The following is a 13396-nucleotide window of genomic DNA, read 5'->3' as shown; positions in this document are numbered from 1 at the left end:
ATGACAGAACTAGGAGCAATGGTCTCAAGTTGCAGTGGGGGAGGTCTAGATTGGATATTAGGAGAAACATTTTCATTGGGAGGGTGGTGAAGCACTGAAATGGGTTACCTACGGAGGTGGTGGAATCTCCATCCTTAGAGGTTTTTAAGGTGCAGCTTGACAAAGCCCTGGGTAGGATGATTTGGTTAGGGTTAGTCCCACTTTGAACAGGGGGTTGGACTAGATGACCTTGTGAGGTCTCTTCCAACCCTAATCTTTTATGATTCTACTCTAAGATGCTAGCCCTGCTGCTGTTGGCAGACAAGGCCCCTCTACCCTATGTACTGCTGATGCTGCCACCTAGCAGGAATAATAATTTGCTGTTTACTATTTACTCATAAGGAACTCCACAATAAGTTTGAAAAAAGTAATGAAAGAGACACAATAATGGAAAGCCCAGAGACAGTAATTTCTTTATTAACAAGGAGTGGACAGACTTGTAACTTGCTGCCCAGCTGTAAGGATGAACTAGAATATATTGTTCAGGCCCTCAAGTAATATTTTATTAGGAGATTCACTTAGGGGATGGGGAGGAGGTAGACTCACTTGTGTGGACCTTGTAACTTTTCTCTAATATATTTTTAAGACGTTATTAAATACTTAATTTTGTATTTCTTGTTATATTTTATATTACATTTTACACAAACACACACTCCACACTTTCTTATGAGTCATTGTCAAGGGGAGATTGAGTCTGAGCCCAGCGGCAAGAGTCAGTGGCCATGTTGCCCGGGGTGAGAGTCAATGGCTGGGGGTAGGAGAACCCAGGCCCTCCCTGCTCCACCAGTTCTGGTCCAGGGCCCTGAGAATAACCGACTGAGCAGCCAGGGGATGGGCACCCCTCAGCCTGCTTCCTGGGTCACTTCCTACTCCAGCTTCAGTTTTTCCACTGGTCTGTGGCTGGATTTCCCCTGGAGTCCTCTCTGACCACACTTGGGAGGGTTTTCCCTGTTGTTCTCAGGCTCCTGCAGGCGAAGGGCCTGTGGCAGCTTAGCAGTGAGACCTAGTCCCAGACACATGGAGCACCAGCATCTTCTCTGCAGGAGCTCACAGCACTGCTCCCCTGCTCTGTCTGCCTATAGCGAGCTGAGCTTCTCTCTTTTGAGCAGAGCCTCCACTGTGAGCATGCCCAACAGGTGCGGCTGCTCGTAGCCTTCTGGGCCCAGCACTGTTCATTAATCCTTAGTTCACCAGTGTGGGGCTCATGAATCCCATGAATAATGGCAGAAAATGATAAAGATATTATAAATGGCCAACTTAAAAACAGATAGAGATCTATAAATACAAGTTACAGAGAAATACAACTTGCATATGTCAGCTTTTTTAGAAATGGTATAGGGTTCAGATATTTTATTATTTTTGGTTGTTGACTACTAAAAGAAGTCTGACATACCTCTTAAACTCGCTAAGCTTCCTATACCAAAATTTTCATTGACATAGGTAAGAGTTAGTTTTGTAGCTGAGGAATTTGTAGCTGAGGAATTGCTCAAGTGAATTTTCTATCAATGCAAATCACTAAGAAAAAAAAAATATCAAGGAAGTCACAGTTAAATAAACATCCACACCAATCTTTAATTCTCAAAACTTCAACACACTCAGATTCCTCAGCTACAAAACTAACTATCTTCCAGTTCTAACATAACACCATCCACAATGCAGATATTCAATTCCTCACAACCACACAAATTCAGAATCCAAACTCCTACACGAGCAAGACAGATCTTTAGCTAATAGCTACACTTTAAAATTTCATGTGCTACTTGTACATGAAAACATATGAAGTCAGAGTTTAATTGGGCATTAGAACTATAAAACATTCTTCTCAAAGGATACAAGATAATTCAAATTGAGAAATAATAGGTTATTCTTTAAAGATATTACCAAGATAAAAGATTAGTGATATGCTCTATACTGATCTATTTTCTTGTGTGAATACCGAGTACAGACCTCCAAGCCATAAATGGATTGTAAAAGAATCACCCACCAAGAATCTTTTTATCTAACTGGAAAGGAAAAGTCTTCTGTTAAAGCCATTCTTATTATACAAGAGGTCCCTTGTATTGGACATCAGTATTTAGAGCAAGGGTTCTCAAACTGGGGGTTGCAAGGTTATTATGGGAGGGTTGCGAGTCGTCAGTCCCCAGGCATGCCAGTAAGGATGGCATGGCATGGGGGGGTGTAATCACACTGGGGGGGGAGGGAGTGGGTCATCACAGCCTGAAATATTTTCAAAAGGGGTCCCAGCAAAAAAAAAAAAAAAAAAAAAAAAAAAAAAAAAAAGTTTGAGAACTCCTGATTTAGAGGAAATAAAGGCATAGCTTCTAAGTTTTGTGAATTGTTTTGGTTTTGAAGTGGAAGTTGTTGATTCTGATCTCCTGGATGCTTTGGAACTATGAACATTAAGATGTGAACTGCAAATATTTATGCTTTAATTCATTAGACATGATAATATTTGTATATCTACTTTTTTTATTGGGGGGGGGGGGGAATTGAGTGCTGATACAACTAATTCAAACTTAGTTGCCAAAAATACTCTTAAAAATTGTTAAACAAGAGAAGCTACACTTAGGCAATATTTTAATATAAACTGTGTTGTCTGTATTAAAGTCACTTTGCTATTTTACACACAATACAGGTTTATACTCAGCCAAGCTTTTCAACTGTTTTTACGCTTATGAAACAATATTTCAGAAAATGAAATGAACTAAAACTAAGAATACATGAAAGAAAGCATGAGCAACATACGTTTATAAAGAAATAATATTGCCAGACCAAAACAACTGTTTTCATATAATTATAAAGAAGTTCTCAATCCTGCAAACATTTAAAGCACATCAACTCAATGAGGTTGCTCATGTAAACTATGCAAATATTTAAATGTCTGCAGGACTAGATGAGCAAATAAGACGCATGCTTAAGTATTAGTACATTCTCTCACAAAATTTGAATTGTATGAATGAGACTGGCTTTGATATGTATGCTGTCTCAGACTGAAAAGATAAGGAAAATGAAACAATGTATTAAGTATCAATGTTTGGATCCAGTCATATTTCATTTAATAGCCTGGTTAAGGACACAGAAAGAGGAATAACAAAATTAATTCATAGATTAATGTTAAATGAGAAAGCATTGCGATCACTAGTGAGTACAAAAATAATACAAAGGGACCAAGAAATTAGCAAAAATGAGAAACAACATGAGTTTGTACTTGGAAAGATAGTAAGCAGAACATGTGAAGAAAAATAATCCGAGACAGATGCTAATACTTAGGTTGGGAGAAATGTGAAAAGCAGTCATGCTAAAAGAAACCCAGTTTTGAGCTGCATATAAGCATCATGGAATAGGAAGGCTAGGTTACAGTTGTCCCACTCTATACAGCTCTAGTGTAACTCTTCATCAGAAAGAGCAACCAAAGTAAATATGGAACTAGAAAGTTTGATTTATAAGGAAAGATTAAGAGCTAAACATGAAAAACTTGGCAGAAAAACAGCTAGTGGGGAGACATAACAGTCTACAAATATCTAAAGACTACACATCAAGAAGCGAACAGAACAAACAAATAGAATTAAAGAACAGATATAGGAATGGAATCAAATGAAAAATACACTGATGTCAAGATATTAAGTACTCCTCTGTAAATTTACAGCACGTTAGTCCACAGGTATTATTTTATTTTACTTCCCACATGGAACCTTATATTAAACAGCTTTGTTGTAATATATGCTTAAGAAAGAGTATTATAATTGTTGTACAAACTTGAAGTCAGTTTAGTTTGAATACGTACAACTAAATCTCAAACAAATTTTAAACAGCGTTTCCTCTGAAGGTATTACCCAAGAGTTGGATCACAATCTAGTCAAATCAAAATCCTTTCCATTCTACTAGAATCTTTAATTCTCCCATCAGTGATCAGCTATATCAACAAACAGGTGTATTTACATGATAGAGAAAATTCTGGCAAGGAAAGGTTAAATCTGAAGTTCACATGAGATTATGCCCCGACCTAGGGGCTCAGTGGGTGGAGGCAACACATTTTAGAACATTCTTTAAATTAATCTTAAGCTACGTCATGAAACTGAACGTTACCTACCACTAAGGGTTGGGTCATTCCACACCCCATGGTACAACTCATAAGAGGGAACAAGCTAGAAGGCAGGCCAGGTTGCCCTTGCTAAATTTCTTCCAAATGGTTCTGTAAAGCTATTGAGGCAACAATGTGCCTTTTTTCTTCCCACCCAACTCCAGAATGCCCATTGTTTCATAGCCAGACCCCATCCACCTCTGTGCATGGATATCAACCCCTTGGAGAATGCCTACAAGGTCCCAGAGTAAGAGGGAAGAGGCAGGGAGGAGAGGTGGCAGTGTTGAGGCAACTAAAATCTACACTACAGAGTTAGGTTGACATAAGGCAGCTTATGTCAACCTAACTCTGTAAGCATCTACACTAAAATGTTGCTCCCACTGATGTAAGTTGCCTACTACACTAAACTAATAACTTCACCTCCGCAAGAGGTGTAGTACTTAGGTCGATTAGTTAGGATGATGCAATGCCTGTGTATACACTGCATTACTTACATCGTCTGATGGCTGTCAGCCTATTTTAGGTCAACTTAATTTTGTAGTCGAGACAAGGCCTAAGTCTCTTCTACTTCTGCCTGAAGTTCTGCATAGCACGGAAGGAGGCATAAGTTGATCCTATATCTTGCTTACTGAGCCAGAAAAAAATAAGGGGCAGCTCCTGCTTGTCATGAAGCCATACTCACTGCAATGGGATCAGCATTTAGCCATAAATGAAATCTCTCACATCCGCCTATTTTCAGAGTATTAATTGAAATAATCAACAAATGAAAAACAGTAGCTTCAATTTTTTCAAGAAACATTAAGATGGAGAAAAATTGCTTAATGCTACTTCATATACTGATCCAAAATTGCTTACAAGCCTCAGAGAAAGAGAGCTCTGAAACACAGGCTATGTCCCTGTGCTGCTGTATGGTGTCCCTTGTAGCCGCTCTATATTGACGGGAGGCAGGGTGGATAAAAATCAGGGTTTTTTTGTTTTTTTTTTAAATCGGATTTTTTATTTAAAATCAGATTTTTTTGATTTTTTTTTTTAAATCAATAAATAAAATACTACATTTCTTTCTCATTTAAAAAACAACAGTTACAACTAAATCTCATCACAAACATGCATAAACCTACACTTACAGTCTCAAAAATGAATTAATGGCTCTAGTCTGTCTAGCCTAACTATCAGCTCTTGCTTCTTGAAAGTTCTGGGCTTTCAGTTTCTGTTTCAGTTTCTGAGCAGACTAAAGTCACATGTGCAAAGAAAGACACAGGCTGGATAGGATTGTTGTTGTTCTGTGCTTATGTGGTGGTGGAGCTAGGCCAAGCAACGCAGAGGAGTTAGTTAAGACACTGTCTTAAAGACAGAGAGACAAATGACGGAGGCAGAGCAGAAAGGAACAGTGGAGTGGAGTGGACTGGAAAGAAAAAAGGAAGACATTATTCAGTACACACAGAGCTTCTTATATTTCCCCCACACTTTTGCTACAGGAAAAGAGTCATGGCTTCTGGGTGTAAGAGAGACCCCATCTAGGAATATTATGAAGAAATTCCTTCCCTGGGTAAAAAAGGAAAACGTGTCAAATGTAAGCAGTGCAAGAAGATGATGCAGGACCTAGTTCCAAGAATGAAACATCATAATGAAAACTGCCCGAGATATAAAGGTAGATGCCTAACTTCTGAAGATGATGCTGCTGCCATGGCATGGGTCTCAAAATCACTCCTCAGTTATGCCAGTCATAATAAATTTCAGGGCTGGAGTGGAACCATTTAAACAGTACATGTTTACCGATGATGTTTTGAACAAAGTCACTCCCCTGAATTGGTGGAAATCATTAGCCAGGCACCTTGAAACAGAGTTCCTTCAGTAGCTAAGCCAACTTTTCACAGCAGTAGCTTCCTCTGCAGGCACAGAGAGAATATTTTCATCGTTAGGCATTATTCACTCAAAGCTAAGAAATCAACTAAGAGTTGAAAAAGCAGGAAAATTCATTTCTGTTTCAGTCTATGAATAAAAATGACAGTGGGAGTGGGGAAGATGAGAGCTAGTTGTAGAAGTTTTAAAGACAGCATTTGTTTAGTGTTGTGTTGACTTGTCTGTTAAGAGTTAACAAAATTTGAAAATTAAAAAAAAAAAAAAAAGAGTTTAAGGACAGCTGGCAACTCAAGAGATGGCTGCAATTGCAAATGTGAAGCATTTATGTAACATTTAAGATTTAGTTTAATAAATATGCTACTGTGTGTGTGTGTATAATTTAATTCTTACTATTCCTAATGCACTGCTGCTAACACAGGTAATGAGTATTATGGACTATTTTCTAAATTAATAAAAATCAAGTTATCTAAAAAATTACACAAAGTAATGTTGTAAAATGCTGTACTGAGCTGTAAATTAACGTGTTTCAGTGATCAGATTTGCACCATTATTTAAGAAATATGTGAAGTAGTATCAATGGGAAACTTGATTTAAATCAATGATTTTCTCTTGGTGATTTAAATCATGATTTAAATCAATGATGTAAATCATCTTGATTTAAAGCAATCCACCCTGACAGAAGATGTGGGTTTTTTTCACACCCCAACCAACAAAAGTTTTACTGACAAAAGTGCTAATGTGGACAACCACAGAAGCAGGGTCCCAGGGTATGTCTACATTGGAATGCAAGCCCGTGCCTGAGCCCAGGCTCAAGGCTAAGTCTCCTTGGGTCTATACTGCAATTGCATTATCTCAGTGCTCATACCTAGGGTCCAGAAGCTCAAGTCAAGCTGGGACTCAGGATCTGAGTCATCTGAAAGTATCCCACAATGCAATGAGACAATTTCCTTAGTCATCTCTATCCCAACATTCTGCAATCCACTCTACTGAAAACAGAAGACATCCCCCTGAACCTGGCTGCCCTTGGCAAATGGCAGCAGCTCAGGTCAGTCAGTGTTAACCCATTCTGTTCTGATCACTGATCTGCAAACACACTGTCAGAGAATCTCCTGGTTTTGTAAAGGAGAGCAATCCAATCAAGCCTTCTGCAAAGTGAGCTGCTTCCAGGAAACATGCAGGGCAGGCAGTAAAGTTTCCCCATGGTACACCACAGTTGAAGGGCACAGTTCACATTTTGGGAAGAGAGGCATGCTAGGGATTCAGGGATACGGTTACTTTGACTCAGGTCTGCGTTGTGCATACTATAGTGGGGATGCCAGAGTCCTAGGTTTGAGCATGGGTTAGAAAAGTCTTAACCTACAGTTTAAATACCATGTAGACAGTCAAGCCCAGGGTTTCCTAACACAAGTCAGCTGGCTCAAGTCCCACTAACCCTGGGCTCATATTGCAGTGTAAACCTATCCCTGAGGCACCAGCCCAGGTCTACACTGCATTAAACAGCCTGTGAGCCCTTGTCAGCTGGCACTGGCCAAATACCAGTGTGCAGCTGCAGTGTAGACATACCTTGAACATCCAGTGCCCCCGCTTGACAGGAAGGAGGTGGCCCTTTCCCACCATCACAGACAGCTAGCAGGGGAAAAGCAACCCACCTTGAGAAGGATGGAGGGCGGCAGCTGGTTGATGTCAGGGGGTGGCGGTAGCAGCGGCTCTCGGCAGCACTCGCTGGGGTTCTCGGGCGGCTCCTGGAGGTCCGGCTCGTTCCTTTCCTCCTCCTGCGGCGGCGGCGGCGGCGGCAGCTCAGCGGCCAGCTCCCCCACGCCGCCACTCTCGCCGGGCAGCGACCCCCCACCGTCGGCAGCGCGGTCGGAGGCGCAGGGCAGGGGGCAGAGCTGCTGCTCGCTCGGGCACTGGCAGGCAGCGGCCTCCGGCTCCGGCGGGGCGGCGGCGCCGCAGCGGGGCTGCTTGCAAGGAGGGCAGGCGGGCAGACCGGCCCCTTTGCGCTTACACACCATGTCGGGGGCCGGCTCGCCGGGCGGCCGCGCCAGGCCCAGCAAGGCCCGCACGGGCGGGGGCAACAGGCCCGAGAGCAGCAGGCGCTGGCACGGGCGCCGCTGCTCCCAGGCGGCGGGCGAGAGGTGCAGGAGGCGGCGGGCGGCGCGCTGCTCCGGGGAGCTCAGGGCCGCGCAGAGAGGCGGCGAGTCCCGGCCGGGCAGGGGCTGCTCCGGGGCGGGCGGGCTGGCGCCGTGCACGACGAAGCAGAGCATGCAGGGCCCGCGCAGGAAACAGCTCCGGGTCCGGCTCCGCGGCGGCACCTTCCTCTCCCGCTGGTGGCGGCGGCGACTCCTCTCCGCGCTCAGGCTGGTTCCCTCCCTCGAGAGCAGGTGGCCCATATAGGAGGCTCCGGAGCGGGGATGAGCGGGGGCCCGGCCGCCGCCCCCGGGCAGGTCCCGTCTCTCGCGGTGTCAACCGTGGCCCGCGGTGGGTGTCATGGTGCCGGGGCGGGAGCCGCTCTCTGGGCGCGGCGACAGGTGGCGGCGAGCGAGCGGCGGCGGCGGTTCCGGGACATTGAACCGGGAGGAGCTGCTTCTGCTTCCGCTACCGCCGGCGCCGTCCTGACCTGACCCAGCAAGAGGGGCCGCCCCGGGCCGGCGCTCGGCGGTGCTGCCCCCTGAGGCCGGGCTGAGCCCAGGGTGTTCACGCACGAGTCACTGTCCTCAGCAGCAGCCGGGAAAGGAGCCCGCGGTACGCACCGTCACTCGCCAGCCTCACGGCTGGGGGCTGTCCCGCGCACACCCACACCTCACAGCAGCCTCACATCTCCTACACACAGCCCGCTACATTCCCATTCCCCCTACACACACCCCACAACAGCCCCACTCCCCCTACACAGACACATCAGCCCCACTCTCCCACACACATCCCTACAACAGCCCTATTCCCTACACCAGTTCCACCCTCCTTTTCTCCTACACACACCCCATGACAGTCCCACTCCTTATATACACACACATATCACCAGCCCCACTCTCCCCCACATACACATCCTCACAGCCGCTCCTCACACACACCCACCCGCCCACAACAGTCCCACTCCTCCCTCCATGTACCTCCCACAACAACCCCATTCCTGCCTCCACTCCCCACACAAAGGAATTGCCCGTCTTTACACAAGCATGTTGCTAGGTATTACCCCAACTGAAAGACTACTCACACTGGGTACTGTTCACTCTCAACGAATTCCATGTCCCCCAGGAATTGCCCTTTTCCAAACATCTCCTATGAGCTACTTCCAAAAATGACATCCACCTTCAGAAACTGCTCCCCCAGGAATTTCTACCAAATTCTTCCTTCCAGGAACTGCTGTCCCTCCCCAACATCTCACAAAGAATTGGCTTTTAAAACAGGCTCCCCAAAACAACTAAATTACAGTGGAAAAGTTACATTTCACAAACCACCTGGAGGAATTACCCACCCCACTCCCCAAGAAGCAGACAATCAACGGCCACCACCCTGCTTTTCCTGTGTATTGGACCATTTGGCCCAGTACCTCAGTTGTTGGACTGTTAGGGTCCTTGATTTCAATCTCTTCAGAGGGAAAGGGTAGTTTTACATATTTTCGATGAGAATGCTCTGATTTAAAAATACTTTTTTATTGTTTGTTGAGATATACCATAACACTTTATTTTCTGGTAATTCAGATAATATTTTAACAACCTTTTACTGTATCATTTTTATTATAATTTTGTAAAACCAATAAGAAAACAGACAGCTCTATGATGTCAGTATTTTGAATAGGTGAAAATGTTAAGTGGAAAAATACCCTTAATTGTGTTAAAGCTTTAAAGACAAATAAATATGCATTGTACCTATGTTCAGGCCCACTTCTGCAGACACTCAGGCATGTGAATAACTTGATTTATGTGATTAGTTCCAATTGAATTAAGAGGGGCTACCAAACTGGGTCAAGTTACACATGTATTTTTCAAGATCATGCTTAAGGTATGTCTACACTACAATTAAATACCTGCAGATTGCCTGTGCCAGCTGAATCAGGCTTGTGGGGCTTGGGCTCCACTGCTGTTTAATTGCCTGCTGTGTAGAGGTTCCAGCTCAGGCTTCAGCCCAAGTTCTGGGACTCTCCCACATCACAGAGTCCCAGAGCCCAGGCTCCAGACCAACCCATGATGTCTACACTGCAATTAAACAGCCTGGCAGCCCAAGCCTTTTGAGTCTGAGTCAGCTGACACAGGCAAACCGCAAGTGTCTAATTCAGTGTAGACATAACCTAAGCTTGATCTTGAAAAATACATGTGTAACTTGACTCACCTTGGTAGCTATGCCAGCCACATAAATCCAGTGTAGACATACCTTTAGTCTTCAGCAGGGGTGGACTAAGACTTAACAAGACACAGAATCATCAAGAGTTTGCCCCCCCTCTCCCCCCTTTAGATTCTTCTCCGTCTAAGTGCTTCAGCTGACTTTTTTTATATTTTATGGTTTTAAAAGTTTGGCCTACAAAAATGGGACAAGATAAAAACATCCATATGAGAAAACTGGTTAATATTGTGACAAATGATGAATAGTTTAAACAAATTAGATCTGAATCTGTAAAACACTATAATTCATTTAAAATTCAAATATAAATTCATATCAAATTTGGCATTTTTCCCCTTGATGGCATTTATCTTTTCAAATACAATTTCAATAATTACATACAAAAATACATTAAAAGAAAGTTAAGGTTGCAAGGTAAAGCACTCAAATGTTAGGAAATACCACAATTAAGGTTCATTATGATACAATCTCCATTAATCACATGATAATTTTTGTATAGGATGCCTTCCTAGGATGCAGAAGATAAATGATGCCCACTGAATGGGCAAACGGGCAGTTATTTAATATTTAACTTCATTTTCCTCATGCAGTGTATGGCCTTATGTCTTATTAATTGCACACCCTTCAGACCCAGGTGTGAATACAGAATTGTTATTATTGTAATAGGAGAGGAAACCAATTACATGGGAGTGTAGGCAAAATTCTAGTGTGATAAAACAGTGAAAGTTATTCAGAATTTTTAAGAGCTGGTGGCTCACCCCAAAGGTCCTAAATGAATAAGATAGTAGCCTTTGTTCAGAGTCAAACACTGAGTGATTAATTGCAGATCAGTAGGAACTCCTAGCATGGAAGAGCCCTATCTTGTTTCCTCTCTCCTTATATGGAAATGTTACCATACCTCTGCTAAGTTTTGTAACCCATCTCTGGAACTTGTCTTTTTCTGCTATATCCTTTTTGAGATAGAATGACTTGTACTGAACACAAAACAGTATTCAAAAAGTGAAATTCCTTTTCTTATGTGGATATAGTTTATTTAGGTTAATTAAATTAATTAATTAATACTAATTATCAATCATTTAAATTTCACTATAATTTAAATTATACCTTCCAATTTGTTACATTACATTTGTTAACATTGACTTTTATTTGGCATCATGCTGCAAATTGCTTATCTTTGTCTGGCGTTCCTTAGAGTCTCTCTTAGTCTTGACATCTGCAGATTTTGTGACCACATTGCTCATCAGGTTTTTCAGATCATTTATCTTTACATTTGATCTTTAGGATACCCTGCTTAGGGCCTTTTTCTGTAATGAAAATGTATAGAATTTGTTTAGCCAGAATTAATTAATTAATTTTAGGGCTGTCAAGTGATTAAAAAATATTAATTGCGCTTAATCACACTATTAATAATAGAATACTATTTATTTAATATTTTTGGATATTTTCTATATTTTCAAAAATATTAATTTAAATTACAGCACAATACAAAGTGTACAGTGCTCACTTTATATATATATTTTATTTCAAATATTTGCACTGTAAAAAAGAAATAGTATTTCAATTCACCCCATACAAGTACTATAGGGCAATCTGTTTATCACAGAAGCTAAACTTACAATGGTAAAATTATGTAAAAAAAATAACTGCATTCAAAAATAAAACAATGTAAAACTTTACAGCCTACAAGTCCACTCAGTCCTCCTTCTTGTTCAGCCAATCACTAAGACAAATAAGTTTGTTTACATTTATGGGAGATAACGCTGCCCACTTCTTGTTTACAATGTCACCTGAAAGTGAGAACAGGCATTTGCATGTTACTGTTGGAGCCAGCGTTGCAAGGTATTTACATGCCAGGTATGCCAAACATTCGTATATCCCTTCATGCTTCGACAACCATTCCAGAGGACATGCTTACATGCTGATGACAGGTTCTGCTTGATAACAATCCAAAGCAGTGCGTCCTGATGCATATTCATTTTCATCATCTGAGCCAGATGCCACCAACAGAAGGCTGACTTTCCTCTTTTGGTGGTTTGGGTTCTGTAGTTTCTGCATTGCAATGTTGCTCTTTTAAGACTTCTGACAGCATGTTCCACACCTCGTCCCTCTCAGATTTTGGAAGGCACTTGAGATTCTTAAATCTTGGGTGGAGTGTTGTAGCTATTTTAGAAATCTCACATTGGTACTGTCTTTGCGTTTTGTCAAATCTGCAGTGAAAGTGTTCTTAAATCGAACATGTACTAGGTTGTCATCCGAGACTGTAATAACACAAAATATATGGTCAAATGTGGGTAAAACCACAGAGCAGGAGACATACAATTGTCACCCAAGGAGTTCAGTCACAAATTTAATTAACAAATCTTTTTAACAAGCATCATCAGCATGGAAGCATGTTTTCTGGAATTGTGGCTGAAGCATGGAGGGGCATATGAATGTTTAGCATATCTGGCACATAAATACCTTGACGTTGTAAATAAGAAGCAGACAGCATTATCTCCCGTAAATATAAACAAACTTGTTTGTCTTAGCTATTATTGTTTAACAGTGCGATTAAAACTGCGATTAATCACAATTAATTTTTTAATTGAGTTAACGGAAAACAAATTAGTCACTTGAGTTAACTGGGATTAATTGACTGCCCTAATTTATATATTTGTATAGCATCTCTGAGCCAGCATAACAGTGTGGCAGGACACACCCTATAGATGGAAGCAGGTAGGTCTCTTCCATTGACCTATCCTAATAACAGAAGTTAGAACCCTGGATAAATCTTCTGAATAGATTCTGCTAACTCATGGTGGCAAGTGTGGCTTGTTCACTCCAGCAGTATATCTGAGGGGTGGATTTGAATCTGGTCGAAAGGAACTAGGGGCAGAGACAAGGAGGTCCTGCAGGAAACTTGGAACAGTTAGGTGTGGGGAAAAGCTTAAGTTGAGGTTTATGTTCCATGAGTGTTACCTGAGTGTAACTCAGGGACCTCTTGGTGCCAAATGGCAGAGGGCATAAGGAGTGCATAGAGTTTTATAGGGATCCTCTGATTCAGCTATATAGATAATAATGCATTAAAGTGTGGCATGTGAG

The 13396-nt window shown here is 42.2% G+C and overlaps 1 protein-coding gene across 3 annotated transcripts in view; it reads right to left on the bottom strand.

The window, feature by feature from the left end:
• FBXL17 (F-box and leucine rich repeat protein 17) overlaps window positions 1-8611 on the bottom strand; it is a 422229-nt gene extending 413618 nt beyond the window's left edge. For all 3 annotated transcript variants that reach the window (XM_067568742.1, XM_067568743.1, XM_067568744.1), the window contains exon 1: window positions 7630-8611. In XM_067568742.1, the coding sequence (XP_067424843.1) occupies window positions 7630-8370 (741 nt within the window). In that variant the 5' untranslated portion in view covers window positions 8371-8611. The remainder of the gene's footprint in view (window positions 1-7629) is intronic.
• Window positions 8612-13396: the final 4785 nt, after the last annotated feature.

Source organism: Emydura macquarii, unplaced genomic scaffold, assembly GCF_026122565.2.
Source record: "Emydura macquarii macquarii isolate MOO-44397 ecotype Brisbane River unplaced genomic scaffold, CSIRO-AGI_Emac_v2 contig_2897, whole genome shotgun sequence".
NCBI lineage: Eukaryota > Metazoa > Chordata > Testudines > Chelidae > Emydura > Emydura macquarii.
Note: the sequence above shows the minus strand (reverse complement) of the source record. Positions and strands in the feature narration are given on the sequence as shown.